The 22,822-nt window shown below is 43.9% G+C and overlaps 2 protein-coding genes across 4 annotated transcripts in view; both read left to right on the top strand.

Moving 5' to 3' along the window:
• Positions 1-22,822, top strand: part of LOC116531267 (N-acetyllactosaminide beta-1,6-N-acetylglucosaminyl-transferase) — an 87,952-nt gene that overhangs the window by 4,220 nt on the left and 60,910 nt on the right. Inside the window, exon 2 of one of the 3 annotated variants that reach the window (XM_032249973.1) lies at positions 19,001-19,155. The exons of the other annotated variants lie outside the window; for them this stretch is intronic. Coding sequence (XP_032105864.1) covers positions 19,001-19,131 — 131 coding nt within the window. The 3' untranslated portion in view covers positions 19,132-19,155. Of the gene's footprint in view, positions 1-19,000; positions 19,156-22,822 lie in introns of those variants that run through there. 3 annotated transcript variants of the gene reach the window in all.
• Positions 19,300-22,822, top strand: part of LOC116531268 (N-acetyllactosaminide beta-1,6-N-acetylglucosaminyl-transferase-like) — a 22,165-nt gene continuing 18,642 nt past the window's right edge. Inside the window, exon 1 of the mRNA XM_032249975.1 lies at positions 19,300-20,525. Coding sequence (XP_032105866.1) covers positions 19,607-20,525 — 919 coding nt within the window. The 5' untranslated portion in view covers positions 19,300-19,606. The remainder of the gene's footprint in view (positions 20,526-22,822) is intronic.

The following is a 22,822-nucleotide window of genomic DNA, read 5'->3' as shown; positions in this document are numbered from 1 at the left end:
GGGTGGCCTCAGAGTCCCTTGCCACTCTCAGGGTCTGTGATCCTAATCAGCTGACTGAACAGAAACTTAAGGGAAACACCCTGACTTCTCCACTCCATCTATCTATTGGTGCTGGATTTGTACACCCTGTGTTAGCAGTAACAGATTGGCAAGGCAATAGAACACAAATGCACCCATTCATGTCTTTCAGAAACTTACACAAGTTCATCCCTGAAATCATTTTTGTGTTTTGTGTGTGGATGATCACTGCCAGAGGACCCCGACCTGCCAACTCTTTACTTTTCAAAACTTATCTTTATTTCTTACCTTTTTTTTTTTTTTTGATCTCACTCTGTCATCCAGGCTAGAGTACAGTGGCACAATCATGGCTCATGGCCTCAGCCTCCCAAAGTGCTGGGATTATAGGCATGAGCCATAGCACCTGGCACATGCTGGTCTCGACCTTCCAGGCTCAAAGGTTCCAAGAGACTGGGATTACAGGTATGTGCCCATGCCTGGCTAATTATAACTTTTGTAGAGACGGGGTCTTGCTATGTTGCCAGGGCTGGCTGGTCTTGAACTCCTGGGCCCAGGCAATCCTCCTGACTCAGCCCATGAGCCACCACATCCAGCAAGGCCTGCCACTCTTTCCTGACCGGAGACAGGGCTGAATGTAGGAGGTAAGGGAATTAGAAATTTAAGCATTGTGTTGTGTAATTATTACTCCTGCTATGTGGAGATCTGAGCCATTTTCCTTTGTAAGGGTCCTTCTGGTTGATTGTGTATGTGTTTTGGTTTTTGATTTTTTCTTTTTTGGCAGGGGATGGGAGGGACATTTTGAAATTGTTCCAATTGATTGTAGTGATTGAGGGCTTATGATTAGGATTCTGTAAAGTTAACTAGTCAGGCTGAGCATGGTGGCTCACACCTGTAATCCCAGCACTTTGGGAGGCTGAGGCGAGCGGATCACCTGAAGTCAGGAGTTCAAAACTAGCCTGGCCAACATGGTGAAACCCCGTCTCTACTAAAAATACAAAAATTAGCCAGGCATGGTGGCGGGTGCCTGTAATCCCAGCTACTTGGGAGACTGAGGCAGGAGAAGTGCTTGAACTGGGAGGCAGGGGTTGTGGTGAGTTGAGATCATGCCACTGTACTCCTGCCTAGATGACAGAGCAAGACTCTATCTCAAAAAAGAAAAAAAAAGGAATGTATTTTATTTAACTGAACTTGAAATATCACTTCTGCGTGTGGCCTGTGGCTACAACCACGGGCAGGGGAGGTGGGCCATGCGTCCTCACTGCTGGCACGGTGGTCAGGAAATGCCCTAGCAGTACCGAGATGTTGGCTGGACTCGTGTCTCAGAGCCTCCACCTCTGCTGGTTTTGCTTTGCCTGCCTCTTTTACCTTATCTGAAATTCTTCACTGTGCTTCAGGGCTTCCTCTGGCTTATGGGCTCCTCCACCCTGTGGCTTCTACTTCCTGTGTCTTCCCCTGGTATCTGCCAGATTCCATACTGCTCTCTCTTTTTTTTTCAGATAGAGTCTCGCTCTGTCACCCACGTTGGAGTGCAGTGGCGTGATCTTGGCTCACTACAACCTCCGCCTCCCGGGTTCAAGTGATTCTCCTGCCTCAGCCTCCCAAGTAGCTGGGATGACAAGTGCATGCCATCCTGCCTGGCTAATTTTTGTGTTTTTAGTAGAGATGGGATTTCACCTTGTTGGCCAGGCTGGTCTTGAACTCCTGACCTCAGGTGATCTGCTCGCCTCGGTCTCCCAAAGCACTGAGATTACAAGTGTGAGCCACCGGGCTGGCCCATGCTTCTCTCTTGACAGTAAGTGCCCTTTGTGTCCCATTCAGATATTCCCAGAGAGTCCTGCCTCGGGTCATGCAGCCATTGTATATACACACAATGAGGTTCCCTGTTCTCAATCCACTCCACTTCTCAGGCTGTTGCTGACCTCTTTGCGAATAGCTGGCCTTTATGTAGCTCCAAGTTGTCCAATTAGTGGTGACCAGGATGGCAGGGTCATGTCGTTCAAAAAAGCAAAGCCTAGGCAACACAGTGAGGCCTTGTCTCTATAAAAAATCACAAAAATAGCTAAGCATGGTGGCATTCACCTGTAGTCTCAGCTACTGGAGAGGCTGAAGCAGGAGGATCACTTGATCCCAGGAGGTTGAGGGTGCGGCAAGCTGCGATAGCACCATTACACTCAGCCAAGCAACAGAGTGAGACTGTCTCAAAAATGAATAAATAAGCAAAACAAAACATGGGGCTGGGCACGGTGGCTCATGCCTGTAACCCCAGCACTTTAAGAGGCCGAGGCAGGCAGATCACCTGAGGTCAGGAGTTCAAGACCAGCCTGGCCAACATTGTGACACTCCATCTCTACTAAAAATGCAAAAATTAACCAGGTGTGATAGTGCATACCTGTAATCCCAGCTATTCAGGAGGCTGAGGCAGAGAATTGCTTGAACCTGGGAGACAGAGTTTGCAATGAGTCGAGGTCATGCCACTGCACTCTAGCCTGGGCGACAGAGCAAGACTCCGTCTCAAAAACAAAAACAAAAACATGATCCATTCCTTATACATAAGAGGTCCCTTAAGAAGCAGCATTTCCTGCTTCACTCAGGTGAAGGTGCCCATGAGGAGAACAGTGTTACAGAAAGGGAGTTCACATGTGGCTTTATGATGGAAGGCCAAGGTGGACGGATCACAAGGTCAAGAGATGGAAAACATCTTGACCAACACAGTGAAAAACTGCCTGTACTAAAAATATAAAAATTAGCCAGGCATGGTGGCGTGTGCCTGTAGTCCCAGCTACTCTGGAGGCTGAGGCAGGGATCACTTGAGGCAGAGGTTGCAGTGAGCTGAGATCGCACCACTGCACTCCTGCTTGGGTGACAAGAGCAAAAACACGGTCTCAAAAAAAAAAAAAATGCAGAAAATTATGGTTGAAGTGGTTTATTTGGCTCGGATTTGAATTCCCTATGTAATTGCTATTCCCCAAACAGACCTCTTTGCCTTTGAGCCAGTTTTCCCCCTAGGCGTTTCTTGGCCTGGAAAAATCCTGGTTATCTTTGAGGACTCATTTGAGTTGGTCTTGTTCCTAAACCTTTGACAAGCCCCTACCCCCAGGCAGAGCAGTTTGTCCTTTGTGCCCCAGGTACTTTTTGTTGTCACTTTACTGCCTTGTTAGGGTTTGTTGTTTAATCATCTGTTTCTGCTGCCAGAAAGCGGAGTTTTGGAGGGTAGGGAGCTTCATATCTTTAAGAGCTTCAACCCACGCAAAGCTTGGCATCAGATTGAATTCAAATTCACCTTATGTTGCCAGTATGAAATAAATCGTGTTGTTGCTTTCATACAAATCCAGCAGTTTTCTGCTAATGAGGCCTGCAATGTAAAATTTAAAAAGGAAAAAGAAAAAGAATCCAGCAGTTTTCTACCGTCCAGATGGATGGAGTTACAGCTGTTTCCAGCCCCAGTTTTAGTCACCATAAAGCTTTCCTAGAAGGTCTGTCAATCATCCCGTAAGTTCTTACAATGCCAGGCACTAAATTAATTGCCTTTCCCCACCTAAATGTAATAGCTTTATTGAGACATAATTTACATAGCGTGAAATTTATGACACATAATTTACATACCATTAAACTCACCCATTTTAAGTGTACAATGTCATGATTTTTAATGCCTTTACAGTTGTGCCATCATGATCCCAAGCTAATTTAGAATCATTTTATCACTACAAAAAGAAACCTCACAACCATTTACAGCCACTTCCCATTTCCACACCCAACCCCGACTTTCCTGGCTCTATGGATTTGCCTTTTCTGGACAGTTCATATTAACCGAATCGCACAATATGTGTTCTTTCATGCGTGGCTCCTTTTACTTACTACCATGCTTTTGAGATTCATCCATGTTGTAGTGTGAGTTAGTACTTCACTTTCTATAGGAATGGATACTGTTTCATTGTATGGATAGATCACATTTATTTTTTCATTCGCTGGTGGATGGTTGTTTCTACTTTTGGCTTGTGTGAAGAATGCTGCTATGAACATTCCTGAACAAGTCATTGTGGGGACACGTTTTCATTTCTCCTGGGTAGATACCAGCAGTGAAACTGTGAGTCCTTATGTTAATTCTTTTTTTTTTTTTTTTTAATTGAGACAGAGTCTCATTCTGTCGCCCAGGCTGGAGTGTGGTGGCGCGATCTTCACTTACTGCAACCTCTACCGCCCAGGCTCAAGCAATTCTCATGCCTTAGCCTCCCAAGTTGCTGGGACTACAGGTGCGCACCACCACACCTGACTAATTTGTTTGTATTTTTAGTAGAGATGGGGTTTTGCCATGTTGGCCAGGCTGGACTCCAACTCCTGACCTCAAGTGATCTGCCTGCCTCAGCTTCCCAAAGTTCTGGGCCACAGCACCCGGCCCCCAATGTTAATTCCATGTTTAACATTTTGAGGAGCTGCCCAACTGGTTTCCCAAGGGCTACAACATGTCGCATGACCACCAGCAGTGTATGAGGGTTCCAATTTTTTCACATGCTTGTCAACACTTGTTATTGTCTATCTCTTTTATTTTAGCCCTTCTAGTGAGTGTGAAGTGGGATCCTCTTATAGTTCTGATTGGCATGTCCCTAATTAGCAATGATGTTGGACATCATGTGCTTGTTGACCTTTGATATATGGTCTTAGAAGAGGACTAAGTGTTTTTTGGACATTATTTCTTTGAATTAAGATTGTTGCAGTCGCTGAGGACACTAAGATACGGAGTTTTTATTACTTGCCCAAGGACACCCAGCTAGTAAATGTCAGTGTCAAGATGATTACATTTGAATTAGAAATGGGGTCGATTAGGAGATGAAACTGTCTGACATTGAATTAAGGACACACTATATGGACAAAAAAGTTTAGGTCTCTACCTCCTAAATCTTGTGACCAAGAAAACAGCTAAGACTTATTTAAAAAATAAATAAGTGGGCCAGGTGCAGTGGCTCACGCCTGTATCCCAGCACTTTGGGAGGCTGAGGTGGGCGGATCACCTGAGGTCAGGAGTTTGAGACCAGCTGGCCAACATGGCAAAACCCTATTTCTATTTAAAAATACAAGAGTTAGCCAGGCATGATAGTACGCACCTGTAATCCCAGCTACTTGGGAGGCTGAGGCAGGAGAATTGCTTGAACAAGTCATTAGGAGGACAGATGTTTTCATTTCTCCTGAGTAGATATTAAGAGTGAAACTGCTGGTCCTTATGTTCTTTTCTTTTCTTTTTTAATTGAAACGGAGTCTCACTCTATTGGGGCGATTGCCTGAGGTCAGAGGTTCGAGACAAGCCTGGCCAATGGGATGAAACCCCATCTCTACTAAAAATGCAAAAAATTAGCCAGGCGTGGTGGCAGGCGCCTATAACCCCAGGGAGGCTGAGGCAGGAGAATCACTTGAAACCAGGAGGTGGAGGTTGTAGTGAGCCGAGATTGAACCACTGCACCCCAGCCTGGGCAACAGAGCAAAAACTTGGTCTCGAAAATAAATAAATAAGATGGTCAGAGAGCTGCTAGGAAAATAAATAAATAAAGCAATTTATTTTAATCCTGGTAAGTAGGTTACTGTGATTAGATTCCTTTTCTGTGATTTTATGGAAACCATCATTCCTCTTTTTAAGAATCAAGCGGGTACAACTCCCTCCTTTCTTTTTTTTTTCTTTTTAGTTTGTAAATTTTCTTTACACAAAAGTTTATAAGTTAAATAGGTAGTCTTTTTTTTAAAATCAGTTGATAAATTTTTTCTTTTTATTTTGTAGTGTCTTGAATCTTTGAGTTTATTGAAGCGTATTTGTTTGTTTATTTCTTTTTTTTTTTTTTTTTTGAGATGGCTTCTCACTCTGTTGTCCAGGCTGGAATGGTGCAGTGGTGCTATAGCTCACTGCAACCGCCGCTTCAAGCAATTCTCCTGCCTCCGGATTTCTGCCCATTGCAACTTCCACCTCCTGGTCCCAAGCATTCTCCTGCCTCACATCTCCCTCCTTTCTAATAAAACTGTATCTTCTGTTTCTAGTGTCTGTCCTTTTCCTCCCAGCTCTTGCATAGTGAGCTGAGAAGGGTTTGTGCTGAAGTCCTAGTTAGTGCTTTTTGCTGTTCCTTTTTGGCTCTTTCTATTTTGCAAAAGCTGCCCCCTGGCTGTGATTGCCATTTGTGTGTGCTCATTGGTGTATACATTTGGCCACCTACAAACTTTGGAGGTTTGTTTAAATCCACATCAGTCCAGCTCACTTCAAACGTCCTTAGTGACTTTTGCTGCTTAAAATGCTACCTTTTGTGTTCCTGAGCTTGTCAAATTTAGGACAGTGTTTGACAGGGTTTCCTGTTCTTTTATTTTTACCTCGAAGGATTCATAAATGTGTCTCTTTCTAGTTTTCTCCTTATTAGGAATAAAGTGAACTTCAAATTCCTATGATGGTTGCAATCCTAACCTCCTTCAAGCCTTGGTGAAAAATCATAACAGTTTTTATAAAGGGTAAATCAGTCACCCTTGTAGAATTTTCCATTCAAATACTGAGCCATGTGGAGCTGTTTTTAGCTGCTCTAGTGACTTTACAGAGATTAGTCCTGGTCTGGGAGACTCAAGTGTCTCCAGCTTCGTGAATCAGGCAAAAGCCAGGAGTGGAGTAGGGTATAAGGCTTTCTTGCTTTTCAGCTCCCAAGCAATACAAGAGATGGTTAAGATGGCATGGAAATGAAATTAAGGAAAAGGCAAGGTTAAGGAATAAAATCAGTTACAATGACAGATCACTGTTGATAAGATGTGAGGTCTGAAAGTAGAAACCTAGAGTTTAATTGTACCAAAGGTTGAAGGGTCTAGTTCCAAGGACAGCTAGAAATGGCTTGATCTTTTCCTTGTGTGTGATCTTTTTCCAATTTTGTTTGTTTGTTTGTTTTTCCAAGATGGAGTCTTGCTCTGTCGTCCATGCTGGAATACAGTGGTACGATCTCAGCTCACTGCAACCTCTGCCTCCTGGGTTCAAGCCATTCTCCTGCCTCAGCCTCCCGAATAGCTGGGATTACAGGCATGCGCCACCATGCCCAGATAGTTTTTGTATTTTTAGTAGAAACAGGGTTTCACCATGTTGATCAGGCTGGTCTCAAACTCCTGACTTTATGATCTGCCCGCCTGAGCCTCCCAAAGTGCTGGGATTACAGGCATGAGCCACTGTGCCTGGCCTCAATGTGTGTTTTTAGCTTCTTAAACTGATTCCTATAATGGCAGCTTCTTTTGCTGTTCTTTATGCCTCACTGCTGAGCTTCCTTGCCATGTCTGTGCATGCTGACGGGCTGGGAATGGGTTACTGATCAGCTACACATTGATCTCAGCAGCATATATGGCAGGCAAAACCCAGGGCAGTTGAAGCCTTCTGGCCAGATTCCTCTGGCTGAGAGCAGCTTTGTCCGTTGTATCTGTGGGAGTAAGACAAATGCAGTTGACCATTGAACAACGTGGGGGTTAGGCCCACTGAACCCCCGTGTAGCCAAAAACTTATGTATAGCTTTTGACTTCTCAAAAACTTAACTATTAAAAAACTACTGTTGGCCAGGCACGGTGGCTCATGCCTGTAATTCCAACGCTTCTGGAGGCTGAGGCGCGTAGATCACGAGGTCGTAGTTCGAGGCTAGCCTGTCCAATATGGTGTGAAACCCTGCCTATACTAAAAAATACAAAAATTAGCTGGGTGTGGTGGTGCAAGCCTGTAGTCCCAGATACTTGGGAGGCCGAGGCAGGAGAATTGCTTGAACCTGGTAGGCAGAGGTTGCAGTGAGTCAAGATCATACCTCTGTACCCCAGCCTGGGTAAAAGAGTGAGACTCCGTCTCAGAAAAAGTGTGTGTGGGGTGTCAGACCGGTGGCTCATGCCTGTAATCTCAGCACTTTGGGAGGCCAAGACAGGCGGATCACCTGAGGTCAGGAGTTTGAGACCAGCCTGGCCAACATGGTGAAACCTGGTCTCTACTAAAAATACAAGAAAATTAGCCAGGCATAGTGGTAGGTGCCTGTAATCCCACTACTTGGGAGGCTGAGGCAGGAGAATGGCTTGAACTCAGAGGCAGAGGTTGCAGTGAGCCAAGATCACACCATTGCCTGGGAAACAAGAACGAAGCTCCATCTCAAAGGAAAAAAAAGAAAAAGAAAATATTACTCTTTGAAGATCTATAAAATGTTTAAAGATCTCAGTGAGTTTTCAACCTTTTATTTACTTTTTATATTTTGAAGCTTATTTTTATGAAAGTAGTATATCCTTATTTTAAAAATTTAAACAGTACACAAAAGATTAAGAAAAATAAAACATGTCCATACTTCCTTATCCTTCTCTGTATTACATCTTTTTCCAGAGATAATCAACATTAATAATATGTTGGTAATCTATGGCATACCCGTCCATATATAAAAATATCCTTTATGGGATCGTTACACAATTTTTTCTTTTGTGGTTCATGATTTTATGTCCTACCTTAAGAAATTCTACCAAAGATTTCCTTCAACTTTTTTTTTTTTTTTTGAGACAGAGTCTTGGTCTTGTTGCCCAGGCTGGAGTGCAACGAGGCGATCTCGGCTCACCGCAAACTCCACCTTCCAGGTTCAAGCAATTCTCTTGTCTCAGCCTCCCAAGTAGCTAGGATTACAGGCATGTGCCACCTTACCTGGCTAATTTTGTATTTGTTTTTAGTAGAGATGGGGTTTCACCATGTTGGTCAGGCTGGTTTTGAACTCCTGACCTCAGGTGATCTGCCCACCTTGGCCTCCCAAAGTGCTGGGATTATAGGTGTGAGCCACTGCACCTGGCCTCATTCAACCTTTTATTTTAAACTATTTCAAACTTCTATACTTACAAGAATAGTATAAAGAGCTCTTGTATACCTTTTACCCGTATTTCCCAATCCATAATATTTTGTACACTTGTCTAATCATATTCTCCTCTCTCTGTTATTCATATATTTTTCTTAAACCATCTGCAAGTTATCCCTTAATATTTCAAAGCATATTCCCTAGCAACAAAGACAACCCACCTACAATCATCAAGTGATAAGTAGCGTTACTATTTAATCCACTGACCCTATTCCAGTATGCATGCTTATATTCATCATGTCCTTCATGAATCTGGGATCTGATCAAGAATCTTGAGCTGAACTTAGCCGTCATATCTTTTTGGTCCCCTCCACTTTGGAACAATTTCTCAGTCTGTCTTTGTCTTCCAAGATCTCATTTTTGAAGAGTGCGGCTCTGATGATTTCTCATTAGATTTAGGTTATGCCCTTTGGGCAAAGATATGGCAGAAATAATACTGCAGAGCCTTATAATGATGATGACTTTTTAACACTTGGCTAAGATCGTGCCTGTCACATTTCTCCAGTGAAAAGCTAGGAACTGCGTTTATTTATTACTAAGTAGTTATCCTGTTTATCAAACAGTGACTCCCCAGTTTTGCCATTCATAGGATCTTGCCTGACTCAATTTTTACTGTGATAGTTACCAAATCATGATTTTTTAAATAAAATTCATCCTTCTTCTCTGTTTATTAGTTGACATTCAACTGTAAGGTAGAGCCATCCCTTCTCCTGCTTGTTGGCTTATTTATTTATAGCCCTAGGGACTTAGATTTCTATTTATGCAATTTTTTTTTTTTTTTTTTTTTTTTTGAGACAGAGTTTCTCTCGTTTCCCAGGCTGGAGTGCAGTGGCGCCATCTCGGCTCACCACAACCTCCGCCTCCCAGTTTCAAGCGATTCTCCTGCCTCAGCTTCCCAAGTAGCTGGGATTACAGGCATGCACCCCCATGCCTGGCTAATTTTGTATTTTTAGTAGAGACAGGGTTTCTCCATGTTGGTTAGGCTGGTCTTGAACTACAAGATCTGAAGCCCTGGTTCTATTGAATAGAGAATGGTATTTAGAGATCAAAATCTGAGAGGCTGAAACAGGAGGATCACTTGCGTCCAGGAGTTTGAGGCTGCAATGAGCTAAGATCCTGCCACTGCACTCCATGTACTCCAGCCTGGGCAACCGAATGAGACCCCATCTGTACAAAAAATTAAAAATAAATGAAAGTGAACACAGTTCTCCTTATGTCTCAGGATTTTTCCATGAAACAGATCTGGGCCCTGACACTAAGATATTTCTGGGTCTCTCAGAAAGGGCACTACAAAACAATGTTAGGACAGGAGCAAGAGCTTGGGAGCAAAGCTATTCACATTCTAGCTGAGTGACTGGGGGGGACACCAGTGACCTTCTGCGTCTAGCACCTGATGCCAGCTATCGGCGTCATCACTCATACTCTCCTGGTACCCTGTTGTACCATCCACTCCACTTGCCAGGAAAGCCCCTTGTACAGTCTAGATTATAAAATCTTGTTTTTGTACTTTATATAAGTGGAAATATACAGCGTGTATTATTTTTTCTATCTGGCTTGCTTCTGTTCAACAGTATGTTTGTGAGATTCATCTTTTTTGTTTCAGGCAGTTGTATTTAATTCATTCTCATTGCTGTATCAAGAGAAGAACCCATACTTGAAAACATTTTTGGTTGTCAGAGGTCGGGGAGGGAAGAAAAGGTGCTCGGGGCATTAGTGAGTAGAAGCCAGGGGTGCTCTTCAACATCCTACAATGCACAGAGCAGCACATCCTACGACACACAGCCTTCACAGCAAGGCATTTTTCAGCCCCAAATGCCAATAGTACCAAGGCGGAGAAGCCCTGCTGTATAGTAACTGTTGGTGGGTATTTGAGTAGTTTCTAGTTTGGCTCTATTATGAGTATGGCTGCAGTGAATCTTGACCTAGATATCTTTTGATGAACATGCTGCATTTCTGTTGAGTAAATACTGGGGAATGGAATTGTTAGGTCATAGGATCTAGGTATGCTCAACTTTAGTAGACATCGTTGGCTTTTCAGAGTCGTCATACCAATTCACACTTCTCCATCAGGGCGTGAGGATTTCAGTTGCTCCCATTCTTCATGAATTAAATTGGAATTTTCTGCCTTCCTTCCTTTCTCTTTCAATCTCTCTCTCTCTTTTTTTTTTTTTTTTTTTTTTTTATGGAGTTTTTCTCTTTTTCCAGGGCTGGAGTACAATGGTGTGAGCTTGGCTCACTGCAACTTCCGCCTCCCGGGTTCAAGCGATTCTCCTGCCTCAGCCTCTGGAATAGCTGGGATTACGGGCATGAGCCACCATATCTGGCTAATTTTTGCATTTTTAGTAGAGACAGGGTTTCACCATGTTGGTCAGGCTGATCTTGAACTCCTGATCTCAGATGATCCACCCACCTCAGTCTCCCAAAGTGCTGGGATTACAGGCATCAGCCACCGTGCCTGGCCTTTTTTTTTTTTTTTTTTTTTTTTTTTTGAGACAGGGTCTCCCTCTGTTACCCAGGCTGGAGTGCAGTGGCACCATCTTGGCTGACTACAACCTCCACCTCCCAGGTTCAAGCGATCCTCCTGCCTCAGGCTCCCGAGTAGCTCTCTGTCTATTTTTAATCCTTTCCCTACACCCTCTTCGAATTCAGCTTGTGACCACTACTCAATGCAGCAGTGTTTATTGTCAAATAATTCAGTTCTATTTGTAAAAGCTGGATTGTGCCCAGGTGTGGTTGCTGTGTATGGTAATTAGAGATGGCATTTAGGAGATGACTTGTAACCAGTGTTTCTCTCCTTTAAAGATAAGCACTAGGTGTTTGCGTATTCATTTTCTCCCTCTGCTACCACCAATTAGTTTTCCATAGTAAATTTTGCTCTAGTGGTTAGATTATACGTCATTTGAGTTCTTGTTTACCAAGTATTTCCAAGTCGTACAGTACAGTTTACCCCCAAATATATATATTATATATTTATATATGTATAATATAAATATATTTTATATATATATATTTTTTTTGAGACGGAGTTCACTCTTGTTGCCCAGACTGGAGTCCAATAGCTTGATCTCAGCTCACTGCAACCTCCACCTCCCGGTTCAAGTGATTCTCCTGCCTCAGCCTCCCGAGTAGCTGGGATTACAGGCGCCCACCACCATGCCTGGCTAATTTTGTATTTTTAGTAGAGACAGAGTTTCACCATGTTAGCCAGGCTGGTCTTAAACTCCTGACCTCAGGTAATCCACCCGCCTTGGCCTCTCAAAATGCTGGGATTACAAGTGTGAGCCACCGCATCTGGTCTAACTTTTTTTTTTCTTATAGTGTATTAGTTATAGGGAAAGTAGATCAGATGGGGCCATTGAGAAAAAAAAAATCAAGTAATTTTGGTCTCTAGTCCCTTGACTCCCAAACTTTGGTTCCTAGGATGAGTAGCTTCCGCTTCATCTGGGACCAAAATGCAAATTATTATTATTATTATTGCTGAGACAGGGTCTTGCTCTCTCACCCAGGCTGGAGTACAGAGGCACCATCACGGCCCCCTGAGCCTTGACCTACCAAATTCAAGTGATTTTCCCACCTCAGTCTCTCAAGTAGGTGGCACGCATCACTGTACCTGGCTAACTTTTTAATTTTGTTGTAAAGACAAGGTCTCACTATGTTACTCAGGCTGGTTTCAAACTCCTGGGGTCAAGTAATCCTCCCCCTCAGCCTCCCGAAAGTGCTGTGATTATAGGCATGAGCTACCTCACCTGGAACATACTGAACTATTAGAGTGGGACCCTGTAGCCTTTTTTTTTTTTTTGAGATGGAGTCTTGCTGTCTCACCCAGGCTGGAGTGCACCATCTAGACTCACTGCAACCTCCGCCTCCTGGGTTCAAGTGATTCTCCTGCCTGAGCCTCCCAAGTAGCTGGGATTACAGGCGCCCGCTACCACGCCCGGCTAATTTTTTTGTATTTTTAGTAGAGATGGGGTTTCACCATGTTCACCAGGCTAGCTTTGAATTCCTGACCTCAAGTGATCCGCCCTCCTACACCTCCCAAAGCGCTGGGATTACAGGCTTAAGCCATTGCTTCTGGTCTGTAACCTGTATTTCTACAGCCCCTCCAGGTGATGAGATGTTAAAGTAAAATATGCAAACCACTGATTAGTACTATCCTTGTCCTCGAGCTACAGGCCCACCCAATTTGGCTGATAGTTGTGGAAACCAGTGTTTTGGTAGTACAATTAATGAGTCACTCACCCATCCAGCGTTAAACAATTTCCACAAGTGAATTCCATAGTAAGTCTTGTCTTGAAATGTTCATTGGCCATGACCTATTTTTGGCAATTTATTTTTCATTTTCTAAGTTCCCAGATGTCAGGATTTTCATATTTCCAATTGCTAGATGTATGCTAATAGAAGATTGCCCCTAGCCACAGGCGCCTTAACATTTGCCTATTTAAATACTTTGTATACTGTCTTTTGCAAGTATTTGCTTGGCATCATTCAGCATCCAGGAAATGTTTCTATCGTAACTTTGCTGCATCAAAATCAGGTACAGATCATACCAGCTCACACAGAGATGGCAAGACCACCTTTAGACTTGCTGCCTGGGTCTTTAAAATTATGCATGTTAAACTTCTTTCCCCCACTGTGAGATGAGAATTTATTTTTTATTTTCTGAAGCACAGTTTTGCTCGTCACCCAGGCTCGAGTGCAGTGGCGTGATCTCGGCTCACTGCAACCTCCGTCTCCAAAGCCATTCACCTGCCTTAGCCTCCCGAGTAGCTGGGATGACAGGCACCCGCCACCATGCCCAGCTAATTTTTGCATTTTTAGTAGAGACGGGGTTTCGCCATGTTGGCCAGGCTGCTCTTGAAGTCCTGATCTCAGGTGATCAGCCAGTCTCAGCCTCCTAAAGTGCTGGGATTACAGGTGTGAGCCACCACGACTAGCCTAAAATGAGAATTTAAAATAATGCTTTTAGGCTGGGCTCAGTGTCTCATGCCTGTAATCCCAGCGCTTTGGGAGGCCGAGGTGGATAGATCTCAAGGTCAGCAGTTCGAGACCATCCTGGCCAACATGCTGAAACCCTGTCTCTACCAAAAATAGAAAAATTAGCTGGGTGTGGTGGTGTGTGTATGTAATCCCAGCTACTGGGAGGCTGAGGCAGGAGAATCACTTGAACCTGGGAGGGGGAGGTCGCAGTGAGCGGAGATCGTGCCACTGCCTTCCAGCCTGGCGACAGAGCGTGATTCCATCTCAAAATAAAATAAAATAAAATAATGCTTTGGGTTCTGTGATCTAGACAGCAACTTCTTTTGTTGCTAATTAGATGACTGGTATAGAAAGTAAAATGATTGGGCCCCAGGAGAAGCAGGATTTTCTTGTGAATCCAGTTGGGAAATGTCTCAGTTACAGGAGGATTGTTGTTTTAGTTAAAGATGTGCTTTGGAAATGTCTTCTTTCTTCACATTAGTATCATGATCATTATCATGTTTAAAATAAAATAAAATAAAAAACACCATTTACAAACCACCTCGCCACCCAGAACAGATTTACAGTCAGCACTCTGTTTCCCTGGGGCCTGAATCCTTGGATTCAAACAACCTCAGATAGAAAATACTTGGGCAGGGAAAAAGAATGGTTGCTTCTGTACTGAGCATGTACAGGCTTTTTTTTTTTCTTGGCATTATTCCCTAATGAATACAGCATAACAACTGTTTACATAGCATTTACATTGTATTTGGTATTATAAGTTATTTAGAGATGATTTAAAGTACAAGCAAGGCTGTGCATAGGTTATATGCAAATATTACATCATGTTATATTATGGACTTGTGCATCTGTGGACTTTGGTATCCTCAGATGTCCTGGAACTCATCCCTCCGAACGACAACTGTACTTCATAGGCTGTCCAAAATGAATTGGACTGCCAGCATTCTCTACTTTTCCATGTATTACTCTTAGGTCAGGGGTAAAAACAAATCCCTGTATTTTATAATGAAGAATGAATCCCTGAGTCATTTGATTGCTTCAATAACAAAGCAAACCACGTAAAAATACCCTCACAGGCTGGGTGCAGTGACTCACACCTATAATCCCAACACTTTGGGAGGGTGAGGCAGGCAGATCACAAGGTCAAGAGATCGAGACCATCCTGGCCAACATGGGTGAAACCTCGTCTCTACTAAAAATACAAAAATTAGCAGAGCATGGTGGCATGCGCCTGTAGTCCTAGCTACTTGGGAGGCTGAGGCAGGAGAATCCCTTGAACCTGGGAGGCGGAGGTTGCAGCGTGCCACTGCACTCCAGCCTGGCAACAGAGCAAGACTCCATCTCAAAAACAAAACAAAAAAATCCCTTCTAAGGAAAGCCATCAGGTAGCCTCAGAACGGATACAATCTCACCCCATTTACCTAACCTTTTGTGCCAACGCAGCTGAGCCTCTAGACGCTACTTTAACAAACTCTCTCCGGGCCAGTCTTCTCAAGGCCATCTTTCCTTTCATTTACCTTTACATGTCTAGGGTTGCTGCTCAAACCTGTGTCCCCTCAAGTCCTTTCCCAAATAAAGGATGGCAGTTAATTGGCAATAGACAAACAAGTCTCAGAACAATTATGAGGGTGTAATGAAGTTTGCATTCGTACAGGCAATTAAATAGAGGAAAGGCCAACGAGGGGATGTGTATACAAACCTCCTCCAGCTGGCACACCTTGCCTGGAGGTCCTCCTCCACCGAAAGCCCGTCATGTGTTCCTCTGGAGTTAAGTCCCAGTTTTTGAGCCCATGATGCAAGGTCTTTTCCACCTTCCTCACTAGTTGACTTAGCCTGGCTTGTAACAAACTCTCAGTGTCATCCGCCTCCAATTCGGTTTTCCCCAGGTCTTGCGTACCTTGGCCTTCAGATGGGAAGCCAAGAGGTACTGAATGTAAAGGTGGCCGAGAGAAAGGAGAATAGACCCAGAGTCAGGCAAGCAAGTTTTATTAACCTGCCGGGCTGCTTCGTAACCATCAGAGGAGGCAGCCCCGAGCTTACAAAATGAGGGGTTTATATGAGGTGAGAGGGGTATAAGGGAGTTTCAGGACTGAGGTCATCTATCTACTGGTAACAGGCACAGAGATAGTTTGTCAACTTGTAACAGACCTACAATACATCATCCTATGACTTTTGTGGCGGCAGTTTTAAAAAAAAAGAGAAACCAGGATTTTTTACAGATATGCGTCAAACAGGAATTTACGAGCATGGATAACCAACATTTGTTTTCCCTGTCCTCCTTGGAGCTGCCGGGATGGGTGTAATCAGGCTTTGCTTAATTGTAGCACGTCTGGCAGCCTTGATGTGGTGCCTAGGTAGGAGTTCAAAAATGCAGCTGCAGAGCAGTCAGAGTCGCGGGGAAGGGGTCAGCTTGGGCGGAGGGAGTTTTCTAAGGCAGCTTGTCCCTAACACTGAGCATGTGAAGGAGGGTGATCTTTTCCCCTTCTGATTATTTTTTTTCATTGAGATTCTAAGTCCTCTGTCATTTCAAAGAAAGGTTACTCTCTTCACTTTGGAGCTATGTTCTGCATATCTTCCTAAGTAGAAAAAAATCATTAAATAGGCCAGGCGTGGTGGCTCACATCTGTAATCCCAACACTATGGGGAGGCCAAAGTGGGTGGATCGCTTGAGCCTAAGAGTTCAAGACCAGCTTGGCCAACATGGGGAAACCCTGTCTCTTCTAAAAAATACAAAAATTAGCTGGGCGTGGTGACACATGCCTGTAATCCCAGCTACTCGGGAGGCTGAGGCAGGAGGACTGTAATCCCAGCTACTTGGGAGGCTGAGGCAGGAGGATTGCTTGAGCCCAGGAGGTCAAGGCTGCAGTGAGATGTGATGGTGCCACTGCACTCCAGCCTGGGCAACAGAGTCAGACACTGCCTCAAAGGAAAAAACCCAAACACACCTCAAGTAACATCTGCGAAATAAAGACTTCTGAGTAGAATACAGAGAAAGCCTCTAAGATGGCCCCAGGGGAGCAGTGACACGTTTAGCCCGATTAATTGGCTAGTTTGGGAATCATTGTTTCCAAAGTGAGTGACAAGGCAGGGCTGGCTGGTGTCAGCTTTGTCCTCGGTTATAGTTAAAGGCAGGCTGGGAGGGCTGACTTGTTCAGTCTTGGTAGCAAAAAAGCGCATGATGTCTGGATAAGCAGGTTGTACAGCCTATTAGAAATGAAAGGTGACGGGTAACAGTTTTCCTCTAAGACAATAAGTGATGTTTTTTAAAGTTCTCCTGTTGAGATTTTTTTTTTTTGTTGAGACTGAGTTTCGCTCTTGTTGCCCAGGCTGGAGTGCAATGATGTGATCTCAGCTCACTGCAACCTCTGCCTCCTGGGTTCAAGCGATTCTCCTGCCTCAGCCTCCCAAGTAGCTGGGATTACAGGTTTGTGCCACCACACCCAGCTAATTTTTGTATTTTTAGTAGAGTCGGGGTTTCACCATGTTGGACAGGATAGCCTCGATCTCTTGACCGCGTGATCTGCCTGCTTCGGAAGGAGAGTAACCCATGCCCCAGGACCACTGATGAAGGCCTCCTGTTGATAATTTTAAATACCAGAATCTGAGAGTGGAGAAAATTGGCCCAAAGACAGACAAAAAAGCTGGGAAGAAAATCAACTACATTTTTCAACACACAAACAATGCCATTTAAAGTACTGGATTGAGTATAGAAGAATTACCAACATTCCTAATTTGGTTAGTGTCTATATTTCTTAATATAGTAGTAGTTAAAGTCTGTCTCCTAAGTTTGTATAAATCTGACCCCCTATGTCATTGACCAATTGGAAATAATAATGTAAACAGACTCTGTTGCCTTAATTATGTGCACTGAATGCTTTGTCAAATTGTAACTATTTTAATATTCATTCTAAGCCGCAGGTCTTTGCCAAACAAGATACTGAATTACTCTCTTTCGTTTAGGAGTAGAATACACAATAACCTAATATTTAAAAGTATTATTGAGAAGACAAAAATCTTGAGATTGAATTTTTCTTTATCATAAATTTTAGATGATTCTTTTTGCTCTACTCCATAGAAGACACTAAGAATTAGCTTGTTCTGCTTTCTTATTTTATTTTTTTCTACTTAACCTAAAAATCCAGGGGTGGGTTACATAGAGTTTACTTAGGAGACTTTGGTAAGGGAGAGAGAAAAATTATATACAATCTGGAAACACGAAACATGTAAACAATGAAAGCTAGAAGAATGGAAGCGACAATGTGCTCAGGAAATTATGTGTCATTTTGTCGGAGGTCAGGGTGCCCTGAGTCCAGGGAGGGTAACACTGGTTTTCCTGACCATTGTGAAGGCAAGGAATCCGTGTGTTGTCCTATCAGTTCCATTCAGGGCAGGGTAGAAACTTTTCAAATGGAAGAAAATGTGCATTAAAGGACATTCTTTCTTCATGGGGTGGGGTAGTGAATGCCTTGGGGTTCAGGCATGGAGTTGTTTGGGCCAGGTAAATAGTGAGGGGAAATAGCCAGGCAGTCAGTGGTGAAGTTGGTATTTTGCAAGTCATTTTAAGAGGATACCAAATAAAATGTGTTAATCCGTATTTCATTAAAAATTAGCTGGTGGGAAAGTGAAAAGTTGAAGACAAGGACCTTCTAAGTAAAACAGCTTGATACTCCTTGGCCATAACACAGTGTTTACAAATAGGGGATGAAACATTCACTTCTTAGGCGATCGATGAGCTTAACTGGGCAGGCATACGACACTTCTGAGCATTCAATCCCGTTCTCTGGGTGGTTAAAGGCTGAGTGCCCACCAAATCCCCTATCTCAGCATCATCTGTGACCATGATTCAAATTCTTTCCCATGAAGCTCTAAGGTCTCATCTGACTCAGTAGATGTAACTCAAGACTTGTACCTTTGACCCCAGTATTCTAAGACAAACACCACAGCGGATGCTGGAAGTGAAAGGAGAGGAGGGGTTTGTTTTAAAGTCAGGGGCCCAAGGTGCCCTGGCAATTTCAGACTCCCTGGGACCGGAGCTCCTCCTCCACTAAGCCCTTGTTTTTGAAAAACAGTAGGGTGGGGCCAAAAAGCATTACAATGGAGCTGGGATGGATGAGGCTTTCTTTCATTTGAAATGTCACTTGTGTCAGGTTTCATGAAACAGTGCATTGGAAAACAGAAGCTATGTTCTGCCCCGTGGGTTGCGCTGGAAGAGCCGAGAGACCAGGCTGTGGATCTCTGCCACCAGCAGCAAGAGAGGGCAAGCCCAGCCGCCCGCTAGGGGACCAGCAGGAAGCGGCGCGCCTGCCAGAGCTCATCACTTCAACCCTGGCTTTCACTGCGCTCACTCCCTGAATGGCAGTAACCGGGGGGGCGGGGGTGGCATGGGAAATGAAAGAAAAGAGATCTGGGAAAGTAAATCTGCCCGGGGAAAAACAGTTACCGGAGTTTTGGCAAAACAGCTAGCAGATGCAGACGGGGAGGCAGAGGGAGGAGAGAAAGCTGGGCTTCAGCAACCTGCCACGGAAATTTAAACAAAGGAGGTTTGAGAGAGGCGGATCCGGCTGAAATATCGGCACGGGGACACAGAGACCGCTGCTGGACTCTCGGGATGAAACGGAATCGATTCCCAGCGTCTCCATTGGGGCAGGAGTGTCTGGAGTATGTTCCAAAATAAGAACTCAGAGAAACGAGTGAGTTTGGAAAAAAGACTTACAGATTTTGACGGTCTCTGACATTTCACCCTTCTTTGAGGCATGCCTTTATCAATGCGTTACCTCTTTGTAATTTCTGTCTCTAGTGTAATTATTTTCATCGTCTTCTCTGTGTTCAATTTTGGGGGCGATCAAAGCTTCCAGAGGCTAAATATCTCAGACTCTTTGATGCTGACTCGAGTTTGCACATCTTTTATCAATGGGAAAACACCTTTCCTGTGGAAAAACAAACTAATGATCCATGAGAAGTCTTCTTGCAAGGAATACTTGACCCAGAGCCACTACATCACAACCCCTTTATCTAAGGAAGAAGCTGAATTTCCCTTGGCGTACATAATGGTCATCCATCATCACTTCGACACCTTTGCAAGGCTCTTCAGGGCTATTTACATGCCCCAAAATATCTACTGTGTCCATGTGGATGAAAAAGCAACAACTGAATTTAAAGAAGCAGTAGAGCAACTATTGAGCTGCTTCCCGAATGCTTTTCTGGCTTCCAAGATGGAACCAGTTGTCTATGGTGGGATCTCCAGGCTCCAGGCTGACCTGAACTGCATCAAAGATCTTTCTGCCTTGGAGGTCTCCTGGAAGTACGTTATCAACACCTGTGGGCAAGACTTCCCCCTGAAAACCAACAAGGAAATAGTTCAGTATCTGAAAGGATTTAAAGGGAAAAATATCACCCCAGGAGTGCTGCCCCCGGCTCATGCAATTGGACGGACTAAATACGTCCACCAAGAGCACCTGGGCAAAGAGCTTTCCTATGTGATAAGAACCACAGCATTGAAACCACCTCCCCCCCATAACCTCACGATTTACTTTGGCTCTGCCTATGTGGCTCTATCCAGAGAGTTTGCCTATTTTGTTCTGCATGACCCACGGGCTGTTGATTTGCTCCAGTGGTCCAAGGACACTTTCAGTCCTGATGAGCATTTCTGGGTGACACTCAATAGGATTCCAGGTACGTACAGTTCCCTATTTCATGCAAAATAAATGTGTCATATTTGAAAGGGCTTTGGAATAATCAGCCACTTTTTATTAGGAAGTAGAAGATGAAAACTGGAGTATATATATAGTCCTTTCTAAATGCAGAATGATTTTTTTTTTTTTTTTTGAGATAGGGTCTCACTCTGTGGCCCTGGCTGGAGTGCACCATCACGACTCACTGAAGCCTGGACCTCCTGGGCTCAAGTAATCCTCCCACCTCAGCCTCCTGAGTAGCTGGGACTACAGGTGCACACCACCATGCTGGGCTAATTTTTAAAAAATTTTTTGTGGAGACAGGGTCTCACCATGTTGCCCACGCTGGTCTCCTACTCCATGGCTCAAGCTATCCTCTCCACCTTGGCTTCCCAAAGTGCTGGGATTATAGGCATGAGCCACCATGCCTGGACCAGGATGATGCTCTTTATGTGATCATTCACATGTTCTTTTTTTTTTTTTTTTTTTTTTGAGACGGAGTCTCGCTCTTGTTACCCAGGCTGGAGTGCAGTGGCGCGATCTCGGCTCACCGCAACCTCCGCCTCCTGGGTTCAGGCAATTCTCCTGCCTCAGCCTCCTGAGTAGCTGGGATTACAGGCACACACCACCATGCCCAGCTAATTTTTTGTATTTTTAGTAGAGACGGGGTTTCACCATGATGACCAGGATGGTCTCGATCTCTTGACCTCATGATCCACCTGCCTTGGTCTCCCAAAGTGCTGGGATTACAGGCTTGAGCCACCGCGCCCGGCCTCATTCACATGTTCTAGCAGTACTAAATAATACCTTTCCATGGTACCACTTTGTGGTCTATCAAGTCCCTTTGCACACATCATCTTATTACATCTTTACCACAATAGCTATTACTGTTCTCAGTCCACACTGGTGTTCTTTCTTTCCCCTAAATTTGTCAAGCTTGCTCTTACCCCAGGATCTTTGCCTGGGCCACCCTCCTGCCTACTCCAGGTCTCTGCAGGCTCGTTCTCTTCAGCCAGATTTCCGCTCTCAGGTGTCAGCAGCTCTGATATGCCCCCTCACTGGCCAGCACACCACCCTGTTTTTCCTTCAAAGAGTTTATTTTCATGTGGAATTAGGACATTTGCCTATGTGCATGGGTTTGTTCTTGGTCTTCTCTGCACTTGTTCCATGAAACAAGGGTTATTTTCTATTTCATTAAATGTTCCTCAGTGCCTAGAACAGATAGTAAATGCTCAAGTGTATATTAGATGAATAAATGAGTGAGTGAATGAGTGAATGAATGAGTGGTAAAGCATGAGGCTTTCCTATGGCACCAGAGCTGTCTCCCTAAGACATTGTGAAGCTGAGAAATATTTGGATCATGCATGTGCCGAATTGTATGTGTAGGGTTTTTAAAAATACATTTTATTTCAGATAAAATAATGAGATTTTAGGAGAAACTCCTTGCTTTCCCATAAAATTTTTCCTGTCTTTACTAATTTACCAGACCGATTGTTTTTTTAAAGTGTATAAAACATGATAGGATTTCTTCTGAAGGAAACAGCGTGCTTTGGACTCAATGAAAAATACAAAATGGATCTCTGATGAACTAGACAGCATTATTATAGCAAGAGAAAAGCAATCATTGTTCTGGCTGTTGGGGGGCTGCCAAGTTGGAAAGGCTGGTAGGTGCTCTCAGGCTGCAGGGCAGGGCCTGCTGGGCGATAAACATACCGGCATTCTCTGGAAAATACCATGCCCGGTGTCTGAGTCCCAGAATGGCTTGCCTGGTGAATGGGGTTCACTCATATGCTGCGCACACTCTCCTCATCTGCCTCTCCCTGGGCTCATCCTCTTTTCACCTGTGATCTGTTTTTTCTACTATTCACGTATCATTGAGGAGCATTGGGTACTTAAGAGCTAGCTGATTTTCATATTTAAATATTATTTCCTTTCTATTTTAATTATTTCCTTAAAATTCATAAAAGTTGGGTACCAGTCAAGTGGTTCCTTAAGTATTGTGCTGAGATGAAGGCATTTCGTAAGTTAGCAAAAGTCTGAATTGTTGCTTTTTTTTTTTTTTTTTTTTTTTTTTTTAGAAAAACATGGGTTTTGGTTTCTATTAGATGTAAATGTCTGTGTTTACTTTGCCAGAGGCCTGGTCAGTTTTATCAGTGTCAAGTAATATAAGAAAATCAAGGGGAAAGGAATTTCCCTTTTTTCCTTACTCCCTCTCTGATCTCTTGGGAGACCAAAAGAATATCTGGATAGATATAGGAGAGAATGGTATCTAGATGGGTATAGGACAGAATGGTATCT

Source organism: Sapajus apella, unplaced genomic scaffold (genome assembly GCF_009761245.1).
Source record: "Sapajus apella isolate SASKATOON/1434 unplaced genomic scaffold, GSC_monkey_1.0 scaffold70, whole genome shotgun sequence".
Lineage (NCBI taxonomy): Eukaryota > Metazoa > Chordata > Mammalia > Primates > Cebidae > Sapajus > Sapajus apella.
Note: the sequence above shows the minus strand (reverse complement) of the source record. Positions and strands in the feature narration are given on the sequence as shown.